This window comes from Pseudonaja textilis, chromosome 1, assembly GCF_049901715.1.
Source record: "Pseudonaja textilis isolate UNSWEBS1 chromosome 1, rPseTex1.2, whole genome shotgun sequence".
In the NCBI taxonomy this organism is placed as follows: domain Eukaryota; kingdom Metazoa; phylum Chordata; class Lepidosauria; order Squamata; family Elapidae; genus Pseudonaja; species Pseudonaja textilis.
This window is the reverse complement of record NC_141990.1, coordinates 70706132-70727148: the sequence shown is the minus strand read 5'-3', so window position 1 is coordinate 70727148 and position 21017 is coordinate 70706132. Positions and strand designations below refer to the sequence as shown.

The 21017-nt window shown below is 37.7% G+C and overlaps 1 protein-coding gene across 3 annotated transcripts in view; it reads left to right on the top strand.

The window, feature by feature from the left end:
- Positions 1-21017, top strand: part of DISC1 (DISC1 scaffold protein) — a 145858-nt gene that overhangs the window by 100524 nt on the left and 24317 nt on the right. For 2 of the 3 annotated variants that reach the window (XM_026705192.2, XM_087937601.1), the window contains one exon: positions 3296-3356. The exons of the other annotated variant lie outside the window; for it this stretch is intronic. In XM_026705192.2, coding sequence (XP_026560977.2) covers positions 3296-3356 — 61 coding nt within the window. The remainder of the gene's footprint in view (positions 1-3295; positions 3357-21017) is intronic. 3 annotated transcript variants of the gene reach the window in all.

Here is a 21017-nt window from a genome sequence, read left to right as displayed (position 1 = left end):
TGTTGTGTCATGCTCCAGGACTGTATAAAGATGAGATCAGGGCAGAGAGGAATGAAAACTGGAGCATAAAGCTGTTGTATTATCAAAGGATTTATCACATGTTTGATTGACAGTGTTTGCTATTTAAACATGAACACAGGTAGAAGGCTTTACTTTTTTTTTTTACTTTTATGTGAGAACTGCCATGAGATTCAAGAAAGCCATAATGTTTGTGCCGCATCTCAATAATTTTACAGTCCTGGATTGCACCCTGGAAGATAGAAGAATGTTTAGAATAAGTAGGAGCAATTTAAATGTGCGTTAACTCTGGTGTAAAGAGGATATGTATCATATAAAACATTTTATGTGATTTTTTTTTCTTTTTAAATCAGCAGACATGGACCAAGCTGGATAGATTTCCTCTAGCCCCTAGAGGAAGCATGATATAAGCATTTTCAGACTAAATTAGATAATGTACTTTCTGTAGGCATGAAATGGAGAGCATTAAATGTCTGAGACGCTACACGTTTAATGTCTGAGACACTATATGTCCCCTTCGTTAGGCAACAGAATTTCATTTTTCAGGTGTGCCAGAACGCCCACAGAAAAAATTATAATAAATTTTATCTAGCATTTAAACCAAGTCTGTTGATCACCAGAAACAGAAAAGTCTACTGTTTTAGGTCCCCTCCCCCCATTTTTAAACTTTTAGGTAGAGAATGTTTCCTTTTAACACAGGCTGTGTTCCTAAAGTGAGGCAGGAGTGGGATTCTACCAGTTCACACCTATTCGCTAGAACCGGTTGTTAACATTCTAAGCAGTTCAGAATGGTTGTTAGAAGAAATTACTGGCCTAATCCTGTAAGGAAGGCAGGAAGGAAACATTCTGGTGTTGCTTACAGAAACTGCCTCTCCGTTAACCCTTATTACATTCTTGGCAGGACTAGACTTCCTGTCTCAGGAACTTCTCTGGAGTATTTTCCCCTCCTTTGCTGGTACTTTGCTTGTGTGGAGTGACCATTCAAAGTTACAATGGCACTGAAAAAAGTGACTTATAAACCATTTTTCACACTTACCACAATTGCAGCATCCCTACAGTCATGAGAGGCCAGGCGAGGAGATGCGTGCCTCGATGTGAGTGATGTTGAGTTGGCCATGCCCAGCTAGTCACATGACCACCAAACCACACCCACAAATTAAGCCACACCCACAGAATTGGTTCTTAAAAAAATTGAATCCCACCCCTGAAGTGAGGGCATCTCTACAATGTTATTGGACCATAGGTGTTATGGACCAATTTCTCCATGCACGCTGCTTTACATAACGGGTTTGTAAATGGGGTTTAAATTTAACAAATGCTGAAATCTTAAAGCCTTATCTGTATAAATGATGTCTCTGGGGTGTTTACTCTTTTCAGGCAATCACAATCAATAATTAGGCCCTTCTACAGACAAATATTTAAAGACCTTGTCATGTATGTTCTTGTGGAGGAGCAGGCTGTACAGACAATTGCTGGCCTTCAGCCCTCCCTTTTGAGCCCTTTCCCCAGTGTTAGCATTGACAAAGTTGCCTATAAAAGTTTTGCTGTGGAACAGGATCAAGATCAACAACAATAGGAACAAGATCAAGGGAGGTACTAATACCACTCTATAAAGCCTTAGTAAGACCACACCTAGAGTACTGTATCCACTTGTGGTCACCACACTATCAAAAGATGTTGAGACTCTAGAAAAAGTACAGAGAAGAGCAACCAGGATGATTAGGGGACTGGAGACTAAAACATATGAAGAACAGTTACAGGAACTGGGCATGGCTAGTCTAGTGAAGAGAAGGACCAGGGGAGACATGATAGCAGTCTTCCAATATTTGAGGGGCTGCCACAGAGAGGAATGGGTCAAGCTATTTTCTAAAGCGCCTGCAGGCCAGACAAGGAATAATGGATGGAGACTGAACAAGGAAAGATTTAACCTGGAAACAAGGAGAAACTTTCTGACAGTGAGAACAATCAACCAATGGAACACCTTGCCCTCGGAAGTTGTGGGAGCGCCATCACTTGAGACTTTCAAGAAGAGAAGATTGTCAGAAATGGTGTAGGGTCTCCCACTTGGGTGAGGGGTTGGACTAGATGACCTACAAGGTCCCTTTCAACTCTGATTGTCTGTTATCTGTTTATAAATAAGGTATGTGTGCTTCATGTTGCAAAACAGCCAGAAAGTAGCCAGAAAAAACAATGATTTTTTTTCTAATAGAAGGAAGAGTCAGGAGGAAAAGAGTAGAGAAAGCAGACTTATCAATGAAGCAGAAAAACCTCTGGAGAGAGAAATTAAATTAGGTGTCAAAACAGGATTTGGAGGAAGAAAACCTTGTTAGTAATACTGTGGGGTGTAGCCTGGTACATGAGTAGTAAGTAATACAAGTTGTGTTTCTAGAGTGATCAGTCTAGTGAAGTAGAATTATTAGCAACAGGAGGGAATATAGACTGGGACAATAACATATCATTAGAGCTCTGTGTTCTGGTGCAGTTCTGTATGTTGGACAGTTTGCAAGCACACAATATCTCCTCAGACTGTGGGGAGAAATACATCCTGGTTGTATAAAGACTTGTGCTTGTTGATGGTTCTCTTGAGTCTTGGGTCGCCCAAACTTGATATCGTTTCAAAAGAACCTGTGACAATTCTCCATCTTCAAAGAAACTGATGTGGTTTTTTTTTTCATGAATCTTATTCCACTTGTAGTGTTTAGCAAGGGGGCACAATAGCTCAGTGGTAAAGACGCTGAGTTTGTCAGCTGAAGAGCTGACAGGCTGGATTCAAGACCGAGCTCTGTGCAGTGGGTGAGCTCCCTTACTTGCCCCAGTTCCTGCCCACCTAGGATGAGAAAGCATACCAATGCAAGTAGATTAATGAGTACCACTTCAGCGGGAATGCAACAGCATTTGGTTTGCCTCTGACATATAGCGATGCTGGTCACATGACCCCAGAAATTGTCTTCAGACAATGCTGATTCCCTCAGCTGAGGAATGGAGATGAGCACTGTGGTCTAGAGTCAGATATGACTGGACAGGAAAACCTTTACCTTTACCTTTAGTGTTTATCAGCTGAGTATTTTTGAGGCTATTCATTCATCAAATTTACATAGCCATTCATCTCATCAAATGCAGATTTTATTAAAGAGCATATCTTTAATTTCAAATCTAAACACTGAACAGAACAAAATTTCATTTGTAGCAAAATAAGTAAAATATCAGTTTCTATAAAATTTGTTCTAACTTTTTTCTTTCTTCTCTTAGTGAAAAAAAAATCATGTTTGTTTTACAGAGAAAAAATTGAAAGAAAATACTGTCAAGTATATGGAAGTGCTAGAAGAAAAACTGCAAAGGTAAAGGCATCCTGGGATCTTTCAAATTTTTAGAAAATGTTTTCAGTGCTGTCTGATTCCTGGGCATTTATGTTGTTTAGTTATGTGTTTAATTATATTGGACTGGATATAATTCAAGGAATTAGTTTGAATCTTTAAGTTAAAATATATTTCACTGGGGGTATCAGAGGATTAGCATATTACAAATTCTCCAGAATAGGTGGGCCAGGGATTTTGACATGCCCTTTTCTTTTGCTTTCATTTTTTTATTGTAATGATGGACTTCACTTTCTCTCTTACAGATATAGATATGTTAACCTCTCAGAAATCTAACATATTGATTTGATATGATTTTCTACCCCAGTCCATGGAGAATTAGCTGGTTATCTTTCTGAATGATGATGGCACAGTCTTGAAGATTCCTACTTCTGAGTACAGTTTGCTATGATAGCTTATTCCTGCTATAAGGTTTTTGGGATATCAAATGCCATTGTTATGAATTCTCTTTATGTATCCAGAGAATATGTCACATGTGTCTCCAAATGGGTAGAATATGGAGAAATCCCAGTTTACCTAGAGTAGCAGGAATTTGCTTGGGGATAAAACTGGAATTCGCTTGCCCTTGTGACATACTGTCCAAAATGTGCCATACTAGACTGATACTTTTCTTTCCAATAACAGGAATGATGCATCTGACTAGGGGTGGTAACACAGGTGTCCTTGGGACAGTAAAAAAAGGCCAATATTCATACATATGGTCAAAGCCCCATGACTTTTTTCTGTGAGGCTTTGAACACAAAGTTGCGACCACTATCTTGACTTTTCTGAGCCGCTCCCCACTTCATATATCCCAGTCTGGTAACCTTTTTTTTAATCTTCTCCCGAAGTATTTTGTAAAAGCAGATGTGATAGAAGTAAATGATATATGAGAATAAATGGAAAGCTTAGATAATGGTTCAACATTGAGCAGGAAGTAGGATAAGGATATGCTATATGGTGTTCCTTTAGGTGCTTGATATATTTATGGATAAATATGTAAAGGATGCTTGTGATGATGTTGGAGGCACATTGACTGGAACCTGAATGTATTTTTGTCAATAGATTTGTTGCAAACCTGAATGTTTTGCAGTAAATGTGAAGATAACTGACACGATATAAGATACTGAATCTGAAAATTAGTGTGTTAAATAGTTTTTATCAAACTTATGTACATTTCAAAATCTGTAAAGGATGCAGCCATCCCTGCATCTGAGTGCACTGTCCACTCCTTTGACAGATTTGGAGAGTTTATAGATGAAAAATAATCTTTTTTTAAAATATATGAACTTGGTCAAGAAACTAGATGGACAAACACTTCAAATTGTAGCCTTGGGTGAATGGGGCTTGCTTATTTATTTGACTGACTGACTGACTGACTGACTGACTGACTGACTGGGGAATTCTGGGAGCTGAAGTCCCACAAATCTTAAAGTGGCCAAGTTTGTAGTTCTGGATCCATAGAGGATATAAAAGGTTTCAACCTTTTTGCTTTCTAAAAATTTCATGCTGAGAAATGAATTATTAAAGCCTTGTTTACTCTTTGGCAATGAACCAGATATGGATTAACACAGGGTTTTTTTTTCCTTGAGCTGAAGACATATTTAGCCTCTATGTTGCATGCTAGTGACTGTATACAGAAAGTAATGGGCAGACCGACAATTAAATGAAAATTTGATTTCATTTCTTTTACATATAACTAAAAATGAGCAAACTTAATATGGTCCCTGTCATGTATTTCATAATACATGATGTTCATAATGTTCCTCTTCTGACAACACATTCAAGGACATTGAGTACTTTAGAGGGTGGTCCCGGCCCTCTGGTTGTGCAGCTCCAGATTTAAAAAAAATATCTAAGTTGAAATACTGGAAAATCCTCTATATCTGCCCCCAGTTAGCCTTTTTTTCTGTAGCTTTCAGCTGAATTTTTCCACGGTTTATTGTATCATGTCATCAAATAATTTCCTGTTAGATTCTCAAGAACTTTGAAGATCAATAAGAATTCTACTCCTTATATTCCACAAATATAGAAAGCAAGAAAAGAAAATTATTATTTAATCCTTATTCAGATAAAGCTTGTTTCTTCTTTTTCATTTCTGGAACTCCTATGGAGATTAATCTTCTAGCTTTGAAGAGCTCTGTTGCTTCCCTTAAGGCTTTGGTTGCCTCTTAAATGGCTTATCTCTTGGTGTTGTGTTGCCTTTATAACAGGATTATCTAGGTATTTACATTTTTAAAAAGTTCCTCATATGAATAGTTGTTTTTAGAAAGGGCAAGTTTGTTGTGTTGGTTTCTCTGTACCAGTATATATAGAATATCTTATTGTCACTGTGAAGCAACTAAAGGACATCTAACTATCTTATAACGTACATTAATTAAAGACTGCTGAACTAACCTGGAAATACTAGTGCAATTTGAAGGAAGGCAGATTTGAAAGCAGTAATGGTTACTAAAGATTGCCACCTAAAATATGTAGAATTTAATTGGCTATTCCTTGCTGGCAAATTCTACAAGTAATTGCATAACATTGTCCATTTTAAATGCTTCATTTGAAAATGGTCAGAAAAAGAATGGAAGAAATATTCATCTAGTACCTCAAAATGTTGTATAGAAAATTGTATGGATTTGTCATTGTGGTCACCAGGATTCAGTTCTGACTCCAAAGAGAGCAAATGGCACCTAAAACAAATCTGTAAAAATTACAATAAACTTGGCACAAGCTGATAATTCCACAGTTCCAGCTCTACCAGGACAGATACCTTGTTATATGTTAACAGATGGATTTTCCTTAAAAATGGAACAAAAGTCTGCTGGAATGAATGTTGCAGTTATGATCACACTAAAGAGAGGGGGGGGGTGTTCTTGTACATAAAGGCCATAAAAGTATTCTTCCCAGGTAGTTTTTTTTGGAATGGCACTCAATTTGAGAGGATACTGAATCTACTCTAGCAAGCAATTTGCACTGTGACTTTGTAGCATCCTATTGTGGGTTCTCTGGTATGGTGACTTACACTTGGCTCTAGCACCTTATTGCTCCAAACTCTTCAGCGTTTTGGGCGGACCTCCTGCCTATCACTTTTGCCAAGTCATCTTGTCTGGCTCATGTGCATTTATCATATTAGTTTTTTCCCCCGTGGTTCTTTGCTACGTTTGGTTAGATGAGTATTAATGCTCCTCTAAGATTAATCTCATCTCAAAATGAGATTAATGCTCACCTGTCTTTGACACACTCAGATCATCTGGTTGGAAGTACTACTTTTAAGGTTACTTAGTAGAGGTAGACTTTTTCATCTTTGGTCAGATTGAAGATCTGGATGTGAGAGAAGAGAAAAAAGGACAAGTTTATAATAGTCGCTATAGAGTTTTCAATGTCTCCAAAGAGTGCTGAGCATTTACTACATTTCATTGGGATGGTCCCTTGATAATTCAATGAATAATGATTAGATTTCTATTTTGATAAAGAAAACTATACCAGGAATGAATGGAAAACCATTATTTTTTGTGTCTCTGTTAGGGAAGTCCAGATTTATCTTTGGGTGGCTATAATATTCAAATAATTGTTTATGAGCACTTTTCCTTGAAAGTACTGGCACAACATTGCATTGCTGGTAGAAGATGCTGCCTTTACTATGCCTTTAAGTATGAGGAGATTATGCCATAGAATTAAATATCACAAACATTAATTTCTGGGGGAAAGTAGGCATGCAGCTGTAATAATTTTTGGTCACTGATAGGTTTTACTGCCCTGATTTTGTGTAATCCTTATCACCATGGATTCTAGTAACGATTTCCATAAACAAATCATACCGTGTAATTGTTTTTGTCCTTCTAGAATCCTATGCAAATCAATTTTGATACTGTTTTGTGACCAAAAAACAAGATTTGCAGTGCTGAGGGTTGTTATTAACTGCTAACTCTTAACAAGTTATTTTTATCCTGTCTGGATGTATAGTAAGCTCAGGAAAATAAAACATGCTATTATTACATCTAGTTTTAACCACCACTCTCCTTTTTCTATTTTCTCCTTTCTGTTTTGCCATCCTTATTTTGTTGTCTGCCCTGAGTCTTTAAAGCAGAGGGATAAACCTTCTAATTAATAAGTGATTTACTAAATTATTTGTTCAGCTCTGTTGCACTCTCTTTTTTCAAACTGTTTACAAATGACATCATATCAGTTCAGTAATAATGATAATAATAATGATACCTCAATCATTTCTTCTGAAAGACTGCAATTGTATTTATCACATGTTGATGTGGAATTCCACGGTACCTCACGGACCAGACAGTGATGGATTCTAAATCTCTTATTGCTGTTCCTTTAGGGTCCAAACTACTTTTTATTTGTATCAATCAAGATAAATACTATTTTTAGGGGAAGCCATTTAATGTGGTTAAGTGATTATTCTAAATCTCAAAAAGATTATTTTCACTCAGTGAAAAAGGAAGAGGAGGCGGAGAAAACATTTCCCCCTGGGAAGACATCTCTTTGTTCTTGGACCTTTGGACTTTGGATCTTTTAGGATTCCATCTTTTGGCTAACTTGCTGATGGTTTTGAACTGTGGGTTTCCCACTGTTCTGCTTCTTCTTTTCTGGGTGACAGCCAGAGGAGAGATTGGTGGGGCAGGGGGGTTGAATGAAGAGGGAACCCTTAGCCCAGGGATGGGCCACCTTGGCAACTTTATGACCTTTTGACTTCAACTCACAGAATTCCCGAGCCAGCCATTCTTGGCCTCCCTGGGATGAATGAAATGGAGGACTTTGGGAACTGAGGGGTCTGGAGTGGGGAAGGTGTTACCTTTAGGGAGTGTACAGATGTGCCAAACAGTGCAAACATGTTTGCTGGTTCTCCGAACTATTCAAAATTTCCACTACCGGTTCTCCAGAACTGGTCAGAACCTGCTAAATACCACCTTTGGTGCCAAAGTATTATGGTGATGGGGACATCAGGAGATGTGGAAAACAGGAAGTGAACAGAACTTGGAGGGCTGCCCACTATCTTATACTGGTTTGGCATTCAAGTTCTATGGTTTCAACCAGGGGTGGGATTCTACCAGTTCTGACCAGTTCTATAGAACCCCTTGTTATCTTTCTAAGCAGTTCAGAGAATTGGTAGTTAGAAGCAATCTCCTTTGTTTTTTCCCACCCTTATTACATTCTTGCCAGTACACTTAGACTTCCTGTCTCCAGATCTTCTGGGGCTTGGCTTTCTTAAAGGGGAAGGATTGTTTTAAGATGTTTACACTGCTGTTGGGAGGAAATGCTTCCCTGGACAATCAGCACTTTGAAGAAATAATTGAATAACTGGAAAAGAGCTTTTAATGACAGGGAACCAAGATGAGTGACATTCAGCAAGGTTTCTTGGCTAGCTAGAAAGATTGACATTCAAATGTGAGTTTACATACCCTTTCTGAGTTTTGGTCTAAAACTGGTTTTTGGTGAAGGTTTAATCCTGTGTTTGTTGATTGGATAATTTTCCCTATTCAGCTTCATCAAGCAACAGCTACTGTTGTGATTTAATTATTTGTATTGTGTTTGAATTTTTTCCAGCCTCATGGTTTCTTTTTCTGTCTGGGGTGGGAGTCTTCCTTCACTAGAAGAGTGAGAGAGATGAGAAGAGAATATCGATTCCTGACTAAAAGGTTATTGGAAAAAGAGGTGTCTTACAGGTGGTTGATTCCAGAAGGATTGATGTTTACGTGGCAGGAACAGAGACATAGAATTGATTCAATCGAGAAAGCAGAACTGTTTTGTGCAGAGGTTTTTGGAGGGAGAGAAGGAGGAGCAGGAAAGGAGGTCCCATCAATTGAATCCCAAGAGGAACAAATGGAGGTTGGAAAAGAAGAAGGTGCAGTAGGTGGACAAGTGGATACTAAAGATCAATGTGAGGCAAGACCCACGAGAGTGGTTAAATCTAAATATAAAATATAATTATGGAAGAGAAAAAGTTGATTACAATGAATATAAATGGACTGAATTCAGCTGCTAAGAGAAGGAAGACTTTCCATAAATTAATGAAATTAAAGTTTGACATAATTTGTTTACAAGAAGTTCATATTAAAAAGCAACATGAACAATTGTTATTACAACCAAAATTAGGAAATTGTTTACCTCTTTGACACAATCTAAGAAAAGAGGGGTGGTTTTATATATTAAAGAGGCCATTCCAGCAAAAATGATTTATACAGATGATGATGGGAGAATATTAATGGTAGAAATAATGGACAATAATAGAAAGATACTTTTGATTGCAATTTATGCAACCGAATGATAAACAGGAAGAATTCTATAGAAAATTACATACTAAGACTGCCGAACTTGACTATGCTAATGTAATTATGATGGGAGACTTTAATGGAATTGTGGATAATAAACTTGACTATATTGCAACAGCAGTAAAGCATAACAGGAAAACTCTTCCTAAATCCTTTTTAAAATGATAGATGAATTAACTTTAAAAGACATATGGAGAGAAAGAAATGATAAATCTAAACAATTTACGTTCTATTCAAATAGGCATCTATCATGGTCCAGACTGGATATGATTTGGATCTCAACAGATTTAATGTCTAGTATTCAAGAAGTAAATATTGAAACAAGTACTTGGGCTGACCATAACCCATTGACAATTGAATAGAAGGGACAAAGGAAAAGATCGAGATGGACATTAAATAATTCTATTTTAAAGGATAAGGAATTTATACAATGGATGGAGAAAGAATTGGCCTTCTTCTTTAAAGAGAATAGAAAAGAAGACACCTCAACACAGAATGTTTGGGACACAATGAAGGCCTATGTTAGAGGCTTGATAATAGACTATACAAGAAAAAGAATAATAGGAAAAGGCGAACTCTTAAAGCCTTGGATGATGAATATAAGGGACTTGAAAAAGAATTACAGAAAATGCCACACAGAAAAGATGTTAAAATGAAACTGGATATAACTAAACATAAAATGGACTTAATAGAGAAAGAAGAATTGGCACAGAAAATTAGGAATGCCAAACAGAATTATTTTGAGGATGCAAATAAGCCAGGTAGATGGCTAGCATACAAATTGAGAAAGGAGAAAGAGTCGAGGAAAATACCGCAGTTAATAGATCGACCAAGGTAAAATTTGTTATGGCAGCAAAGAAAAAAAAGAGATTATCTATGATTTTTATAAGCATTTGTATAAGAAAGAAGACATTGATGAGGAGAAAGTTAAACAATACCTGCAGAATGCAAATCTACCTAAGATACCTAAAGAGATTGAAGAAATGCTAGAAAGCAATATAACAATGATGGAGTTAAGTCAAGCACTTAAGAAACAAAATAATGGAAAGGCACCAGGTCCAGACGGGTTTCCTGTAGAATTTTATAAAACCTTTCAAGAATCACTGTGTATTCCACTGTTAGAAGTTATGAATGAAGTTATGTTAAAAAAGATGATACCTAAAACATGGTCAGAGGCTTACATTACACTTATTCCAAAAGAGGAGGCGGACCTACTGCAAATCAAGAATTATAGACCGATTTCTTTACTAAATGCAGATTATAAAATTTTTGCTTCAATATTAGCAGAAAGACTTAAAAAGTACTTGAATAACTTTATCCACCCAGACCAAAATGGGTTTTTGCCAAAGCGACAAATCAGAGACAATATGAGAGTAATTCTGGACACCTTGGAATACTATGAGGCGCATCCTGAAAAGCAAATGGCTTTGATATTTTTAGATGCTCAAAAGGCATTTGATAACGTGAATTGGAGATTTATGTTACTTTTAATGGAACAGATGGGCTTTGCTAGAAGATTTATTCAGGCAATAGAAGCAATTTACAATGAACAAACAGCTAAGGTAATGATGGAGGGAGAATTTACAGATCCTATTAATATAAGAAAAGGCACAAGACAAGGTTGCCCTCTTTCTCCCTTGATATTTGTATTGACTTTGGAAGTCTTGAACAGAAATATCAGAGAAGATAAAACTATAAAAGGAATGAAAATTAAAAAGGAAGAATTTAAACTACAAGCCTTTTGCAGATGACCTAGTCTTTATCTTGAAGACCCTATAGAAACAGCCTCGAAACTGTTGGAAAAGATAGAGGTCTATGGGGAGGTGGCTGGTCTGAAAATAAATAGAGATAAAACAAAGATTTTGTCAAAGAATATGTTGCTGAAACAAAGGGAAGAGTTGGCAGAACTGTTAAAAATTCAAGTTACAAACAAGGTTAAGTATCTGGGGATATATTTGACATCAAGATGTAGTACATTGAAGGAGAATAATTATATTAAACTTAAACAACAGATAGCCCAAGATTTGAAAAAATGGGAGAACTTACAATTGTCATTAATAGGAAGGATTTCAACAATCAAGATGAACATTTTACCCAGAGTCTTATTTCTGTTTCAAACAATACCAATTAGGCTTGGAAAAGAATATTTTGAGGATTTAAATAAAATTGTTTTGAAGTATATATGGCAAGGCAAGAAAGCAAGAATAAAGTTAAAGCTTTTACAGGATGTTAGATTTAGAGGAGGGTTTGGTCTGCCTAATTGGGAGTTGTACTACCAAGCTGCAAACTTGACGTGGGTTAAAGAATGGATAACATTAAGGAAAACTAGATTGTTGACATTAGAAGGTCATGATTTGTTGTTGGGCTGGCATGCTTTTTTATGGTACAAGGGAACGAAAACACAGGGGTATTTTAGGAGACATTATATACGGGAGTCTCTGTGGTTGAATTGGGAGAAGATAAAAAAACAGTGTTATTTGAAAATTCCAGTTTGGTTATCGACGATAGAAGCGTTCTCTTATCCTATAATTTATAAAAAGGAACAAACAGTTAACTATGGGGATTTATTAGATGAAAAGGGTGAACTTAAATCGATGCAAAAACTGGAAGAACAAGGTATACAGATGAATTGGTTTTCATACTTGCAAATACATTCAAAGTACTATGAGGATTCCAAAGCAGAGGGATTTTATGATAAGCAAACTGACTTGGATAAGATTTTGATGGGTACTGATGAAAAGGTGATTAAAAAATTGTATGGTTATTTATTGCAAATTAAGCTTGAGGAAGAACAAGTTAAAGAAACTATGATTGCGTGGGGAGGAATTTTGGATATGGGATTGATTTAGAGAAATGGCAGAAATTATGGTCGCAAAATTATAAAATGACAATGTCTACAGCCTATAAAGAAAACTTGTATAAGATGTTTTACAGGTGGCATTTTCCCGACAAGGATAGCAAGAATGTTCAAGAATAAATCCGAAAAATGCTGGAAGTGTCATCAGAAACCTGGTTCATACTATCACATGTGGTGGACTTGTGAGGATGCTAGAAAATATTGGACTAAAATCCACATGTGGCTGGAAAAATGACGAAGAAGCATATAGACTTGAAACCGGAGTTTTTTTTATTGGGAATCCTACCAGATACTTATAGTAAAGAGTTGAAATATTTGATCGTAAATGTATTGACTGCTGCTAGGATTGTATTTGCAAAAATTGGAAAAGTGAAAAATTCCATTGCAAGAAGAAGTTGTAAAGAAAATTTTGGAATGTGCTGAGATGAGTAGATTGACTTTTGAAATTAGAGAGCAAGAAGATAAACAATTTTATTTAGTTTGGGATCTTTTCTATCAATGGTTGAATGATGAAATATTAAAATATAAAAGTTAGATAATAAGGAATAATAATGTCTTTATTTTCTCTTTCTTTTTATTGGTTTTTGATACTATATCTATATAATAGTTTTCTTTGTTTCTTTTTTTTTCATATTTGGGATAGAATTGGTATGATTATAAGATTTGTTTTAGAATAGGGTACTTAAAATATAGTTATCTCACAAAGGCATGATCGAATAAAAGTTTAGTCAATTTTTTTTTTTTTAATGGCGATACTAGGATTTATAAATTTGTATTGATAAGAGTGTTATGTGAAGTGACTGTAATTGTGACTATGAGGTGAATGCACAAAACCGATGGACCAACCGACTTACTGTGTGTACAAAAATATGGGGGAGCTGATACTTTTATGTTTTGTTGTTGTGTTTTTCATGTCAAAAAAAAACAATAAAAATTTATATAAAAAAAAAAGATGTTTACACTGCTGTTGGGAGGAAATGCTTCCCTGGACAATCAGCACTTTGAAGAAATAATTGAATAACTGGAAAAGAGCTTTTAATGACAGGGAACCAAGATGAGTGACATTCAGCAAGGTTTCTTGGCTAGCTAGAAAGATTGACATTCAAATGTGAGTTTACATACCCTTTCTGAGTTTTGGTCTAAAACTGGTTTTTGGTGAAGGTTTAATCCTGTGTTTGTTGATTGGATAATTTTCCCTATTCCCTGTGTTTGTTGATTGAATAATTTTCCCTATTCAGCTTCATCAAGCAACAGCTACTGTTGTGATTTAATTATTTGTATTGTGTTTGAATTTTTTCCAGCCTCATGGTTTCTTTTTCTGTCTGGGGTGGGAGTCTTCCTTCACTACTTTAGTGGTATCTGGCCCTGTCCTTTTGGGGTATACTTCCAAGAGGCAGGATGCAAACCTGGCACTGATTTTTTTACAGCCTTTCTGGGGGGCATGTGACCTTTCCTTAAATCTGGATAATCTTTGGATATCTTGTGAGGTGAGTGAGACCAGCTTGTATGCAAATGGATTTAAGGACTGCGTCTCCTGGGTGTGCTCTTTCTGGAACGCTTAAATGACCTCTCTGCTAAATGGTTTCACTTTATGAGCAAAAGTTGGCTGCTTGATAGTTATCACTGCATTTTAACTATTTTCATTCCTCAAGGTGCTCTGGCACCCTGCCTGATTTGTAACTCCGGCTTGCAGGTATTTTTAGTCTAATGATTGGTATTTAGGGCAGCTTTTTGCAAGCAAAGAAGCTTTTTGTATTTTTGTACAGGTAATCCTTGACTTACAGCAGTTCATTTAGTGACCATTCAAATGGCACTGAAAAAAGTGACTTATGACCATTTTTCACACTTAAGACCATTGCAGCATCCCCACAGTCATGAGACGCCAGATGAGAAGTGCCTCTTGAGATGAGTGATGTTGTTGACTTGGCCACATCACCCAGTCATATGACCACCAAGCCACACCCACCAACTAAGCCACGCCCACAGAACCACAAAAAATTGAATCCCACCCCTGGTCTCAACCCCTGTACCCAATCAGCAGGTCTTCAAATGCCCCAGTTTCTGGCTGCTGCTTTTAAATGTAAGGTCAGCCTGTAATAAGGCTTCCTTCATCTGCAATCTAATCATTGACGAGAGAGTCAACCTGGCATTCGTTATCAAGGTTGGACCCAGAGTGTGGAGGCATTTTTGGAGACACGCCCAACTGGGTTCCAGATTTGACATCAGCTGAGATTCCAGGCCAGGGGTGGAAGTGTGGCAATTGTCATCCAAGAATCCCTTGTAGCTTTCAGGGGTGCTGTTTCACAGATTACTGGATTTGAATCCCTGTTCATTAAGTTGAGCTTTAGGAATCAGTTGGGATTGTTGCTGTTGTATCAGACTCCCTGCTGCATGGTAACCTCCCTGTCTGAGCTCCTTGACTATTGTTGAATTGGTGGTGGAGTTCCTTAGACTTACAATCTAACACAGTTCAGTTTAAAGCCACTTTTAAGGCCTATTTTGTAGTGCTGGTGAAATGTTATCTACAGATTGATGTCCCACTGCCTTGTTTAATTTGATATATGTCATCTTGGGTAGGAAGTCTTGGCAAACCTCTTGCAGAGATGCGCAAAATAATTTTTTCGGCATTTGTCAGACAAAGTCGCTTGATTCTTTTGGAGATGGAGTCCAGTCTTGTTTCCTTAAGGAATAATAATTCTGTAAGGAAGGAATTTTTAATACAAAGCTGAAGAATAATCATTTAATAATTTATTTCTTAAGGATAATAGCTTCTTAAAATTAGCATTTGGAAACAAGTTTGGGAAGCCTATTGCAGCTGCACCTAAGAAACTCAAGGGCTGCATCCAGGTGATAATCTTTAGTTGTCCACTTCTAAGAGGGAAAGGACACACTATTTCTAATTAGGAAGACCTAATTCCTTGAAATTATTCTGAAAAGGAATTACAATTGTATCAGCAGGAAGAAATGTGCTGCAACTGCCAAAAACCCAATCCAGTCCTAGGCTGCATTGACAGAGGGATAGAGTCAAGATCATGTGAAGTGTAATACCACTATATAATGCTTTGGTAAGGCCACACATGCGATACTGCATGCATCCAGTTTTGATCACCACAGTATAAAAATGGTATTGAAACTCTAAAATGTTTGCAAAGAAGAACAGCAAAGATGATTAGGGGACTGGAAGATAAAATATATTAAGAATGGTTGTGGGAATTGGGTATGTCTAGTTTAATGAAATGAAGGACTGGGGTAATGTGATGGCAGTGTTACAATATCTGAGGGGACTCACAAAGAAGAGGAAGTCAAACTATTCTCCAATGCAGGGGTCGCCAACTTTTGGACCTTGGACCACCAAACTCATAATTTTAAATCCCAGGAACCACTAACCAGTTCTGTGGGCATGGCCTAATTTGTGGGTGTGGCTTGGTGGTCATGTGACTGGCTGGGCATAGCTTGTATGAAAATATTATCAATATTTATATAAATATTGAATTTTTTATAAAAAAGAGCAACTTTTACCCAAAATCAGGCAAAGCAGGCAGGCAGATTGAGTTGCTCACAGAATCACAGATTTGTTCAGAGATCTATCTTTCTGCCATTGGCTAGCTCAGTCTGTCACATAAAATTTGCTTGCAAGCAAAGTCACAAAATTAACTCACAACACACCATGTATGTAAATATTGATTTTTTTTATATAAAAAAGAGCAACTTTTACCCAAAATCAGGCAAAACAGGCAGGCAGATTGAGTTGCTCACAGAATCATTTAGTGATCTATCTATCTGCCCTAGGCTAGCTCAGTCTCTCAAATTTGCTTGCCGTGAGTCTGCCCTGAATAACAGAACCTTTAGTCCTAAGGGAGGTTCGGCTGTGCATAAAAGCAGAGCTGAAAATCTAAAGACTAGCTAGAAAGCAAGAAATCCAACCGTTTCCTGCTTCCTAGCTAATCTAAATCTCCTGACACAGCAGAACAGCTGATGGTTGGAAAAAGGAAAAATAGCAATTTAGCAGGCAAGTTTGCCAGGTAAGGAGTGAGTGGGCGGGGAGGGTTCCCGTGGGCCATGTGGGCTGTGGCATCCTTGTGTTTCTGCACAGCCTGGATTAATTATTTTGGTGGGGGGATGCTCTGGGGATGAGATTTCTCTGCGGCCCACCAAAATTTTCTCAAGGCACACCAGTGGGCCCTGGCCCACCGTTTGGTGACCACTGCTCCAAAGCAGTGAGGGCAGGGCAAGAAGCAATGAATGGAAACTAATCAAGGAGAGAAGCAACCTAGAGCTAAGGAGAAATTTCCTGATAGTCAGACCAATTGATCAGTGGAATGACTGTGGCTCCAACCCTGGAGGTTTTTAAAAGCAGATTGGACAACCATTTATCTGAAATGGTATAAGGTCTCCTGCTTGAGCAGGGGGTTGGACTAGAAGACCTCTAAGGTCCCTTCCAACTCTGTTGTTCTCTTATCTGTTAAGATACGAAAGATAGCCTGAGCTTTCCTTCCCAGATCTTGGGAGACCTGACTGCTCTCCCACAATCATTCTTCTCTCCAAGGAAAGTAGGTGAATAGTGTGAAATAAACCCCACCCCCACAATCCTGGCAGGCTTCACTTCAGGAAATGATCAGGAGGAGAGCAAAACAAGGTCCTGTCTTTTTTAAAAAAATGACTTTGATATTTTTTTCTCCAAGTCTCAAATTGATAAGTCCTGGAGAAGTATCATTGATTGGCTGGAAAATAAAGAAACTGCACTAAATCATTTCAGAGCTAGAGATTCTATAGTGCTTATATATTCTTCGCAAAGCTTCAACTTTTTTTTTTTATCAGCATAAGAAATAGGTCAGATTGTAGGACTGTCTGCCCTTGACAGATCCCTTTGATATTTATGAAGTAGCAAAACAAAACCACCCAGTTCTTACTTTATTCTTTGATTCAAAACTGATCCAAGGTTACCTTTATCCTTCCAGGCTACTGAACTGAGCTTGGATCTCCTTTTTAAAAATCTTCTAAGAAATACTGTTTCCTTAAGACACAGTACTTTGGGATGCACAGTTCTTAAAATATATTTCAAAAAAAATCCAAATAATTGCATCTGGCAGATCCTCTTGCTCCAAGAGAGACGCCTCACTTCACAATATTTCTGATGGTAAAAAATATTTTGAAGGAATACACAATTGCAAATTTAAAAGCAAGAGAGGAACTGTTTTCTGCAGAGGACCGAGATACAAAATGCATTCAACCAAACCTAAGTCATTGAGCATATCCAGTTCCAAAATAGAGAAACAGAGTGTCCAGAATCCTTCAATTGTGGCTAGACTATAAGCAACTATGTATGACTAATGCTTGGGGATGCTCTAGATGAAATGGCTCCTTGTAAATTTGGGGTCCAAAACTGTGATAGGATGGAGATAGCTTTGGTCACATTGGTGAAGGATCTTTATAAGGAAATGGATGGTGATAGCAACAGCAATAGCACTTAAGACTTACATACCACTTCACAGTGCTTTACAGCCCTCTCCAAGTGGTTTATAGAGTCAGCATATTGCCCCCAACCCTCTGAGTCCTCATTTTACCCACCTCAGAAGGATGGAAGGTTGAGTCAACCTTGAGCCTGGTGAGATTTGAACTGCCAAATTGCAGGCAGCTGGCAGGCAGCAGAAGTAGCCTGTAGTACTACATTATAATGTGCCACCACGGCTCATCCTTTTAGATTTCTAGTGACCTGCAGTAGCATTAAGCATCTCACCCTTCTGGTTGGTTAGGGATTGGAATTACTGTTTTGAAGCAACTTCTTTTTCTTCTTCCATGGCCAATTCTAGTCCATGGTGGAAGAGGGTGATACTTTGATTCAGCGGAGAATGACAAGGTTTGGTTCTCTCTCCCCACTATTTAACATCTACATGAAACGACTAGATGAGGTCATTCATTGATTGAGGATTCAATACCATCAGTATATTGATGATGCTCAGCTTTACATCTCTACCCCAGGCTGGTAATGCTGCTCATATTTTGTCCTGGTGTCTGGGAGTCTGATTTTGAATCATAGCAGGATGGAGTTGTTGCCTGGGCAATTCCACGAGAGTCTCTTGATGGGGAAACTCTACTGCAGAAGGAGCATATCTGGGACTTGATGGTGTTTCTGGATTCATGGCTGCTGCCTAAACAGCAGGTAGAAGTCATGGCTGGAGGAGAGAAGCTTTGGCTGATGCACCAATTGCAGCTCTACTTGGAATAAGAGAACTTAATATAGTGAGTCATGCCCTAATCACTACTCACCTAGTTAACTGCAGTATGCTCCATACTAGAACTCTGGTTAGTTTCAACTTTGGCTGCCATCAGAATGCAGTTGAAAACAGAAACTTTCCAGAGGGCATTTGTGAGTTGATGCATATTCTTTTTCTTTTCTTTTTCTTTTTGGTATGCTTTTAACAGGACTGTAGATATCTTAATGATTTATATGGATTTCAATAAAACCTCCAAGAGTCTTGTGAGACCCCAAGATATAAATGTAACAAACAAACATCCCTGCATTGTTGTGTATCTCTTGACATTTTCACATCTGAATATCTGAATCACAGGAACCAAATTAGTATGAGATACAGCTCTTCGTGCTTGAGTGAAATTGAAAAAGACAGTTTCGGTAGAGCTTCAGTATAAGAAAGTTATTAAAAGGTTTTGTTTTATTTGTCCTCTACCCCTTACCCTGTCCTCTAACAAAAAAAAAGTATTTGTAGCCAAAAATTTGCTGGTGAGGAAAAAGCGAAGCACAATCCTTTGAGTCAAAGGTTCTGAACCTTGGCAAATTTAAGATGTGTTGGACTTCAACACCTACAATTCCCCAGCCATACATCTTAAACTTGCCTTGTTTGAGAGACGCTGCTATACAGAAAGTAAATACAATGCAAGTTTTCTTTTAGCTAAAACAATATCTTAGCATACTAAACACAGCAATGGTGGGATTCATTTTTTTTTTACTACTGGTTCTATGGATGTGGCTTGGTGGGCATGGCATGACTTGGTGGGCATGGCTTGGTGGGTGTGGCAGGGGAAGGATACTGCAAAATCTCCATTCCCTCCCCACTCCTGGGGGAAAGTTACTGCAAAATCCCATTCCCTCCCCATCCCACTAACCTGCTTTCCAGCTCTGTTCTCCTGTGCAGGACAACAAAAAAAGACCCAGCCAATCAGCTGGGACTCGGAAGGCAGGGAATAGATGGGGGCGGGGCCAGTCAGAGGTGGGATTTGCAGGTTCTCTGAACTACTCAAAATTTCTGCTACCCGTTCTCCAGATCTGATCAGAACCTGCTGAATACCATTCCTGAAGCACAGGAACAAAGATGGGCATTCTGATTATCATTGGCTCCTCCCTCTAAATGTGTTTTATAGTTCCACAAAAAGAGAGAGAGATAATTTTAGTTGAGCTTTTCCAGTGCTGTCAGTGCCATCTTGCCAACCCTCTGATCCCTCCATTTTTCTTTTTATACAAAAGAAAGAGTAGCACGGAAACCTCATGATTTGTGTGCAATTTATTCATTCATTTATTTATGAATAAACCTGAAGGCAACCCAGGGCATCTAAATGAGGAGTGAGCATAGTCAATGACCATAGATAGAACAATGAGCACATATTTGGAAGAGAGGACAACGATAAGAAGGACTGATCTGATCCAATGGAAATATACTTTGGAATGAGGGTAGCAAGCTGGCTGGGGATGGGCTCACTTAAATGATTTATGTTTCTGAAAGGCTTACCATAGAACAATTCAATATGAAAAACTTTATATTGTACATGAGATAATATCCTTTAAAATTGAGGCAGTATATCAAATGAATCAATTAGAATGTAAGCTCTTAACAAGATGCCTTGCTGATTTCCTTATAGATTAGTTAATTTCCTGCTTCTGACAACCCCACTCTGTAAACTTATCTTTGTCACCTTAGAAAGAAATCAAAGAAGAAACAATCAACTATAGCAGGCTCTCATTTTAAGTTTCCCATGGAGATAATTTAACTATAACACACTGATGTTGAACATTGATAGGAAAATGACAGGCTGTGATTAAAGTTGTGTCTTAGATGAAATAAATGTCTGGCAGATGAAAAGAATACCCCCTCTCCCTGATAGAAACTGAGTTTAATTCCAATCCTTAACTCATGCTGAAATGCTTTCTATGACTTGTTATTGCTCTGTATTATGTTGTATGTTGTTTTTTAATAACCATAATCAAACATTCATTATTGGATTCAACAGTAGAAAAATTGCTCTTCCCCTTCATTTTCTTGAATGCTTCCCAACGTAATAAGAATAGTTACATAATCGGTACCCTCTCATAAAATCCAAGGAGCTGCTCTGCCCTCAAGATATTGATGTCAGTTTTTTTTTCACTCTTAACTCTTTTGTGAGGCTATTTTTAGATTTCAATTTAGATTTGGTATTGTGCAGCCTGAGTCCAGAAACCACTTTTTTATTATCAGCCAGGAAACTGCAGATTCTAACTGCTGTTGATGTGTTTAACTTTTAGCA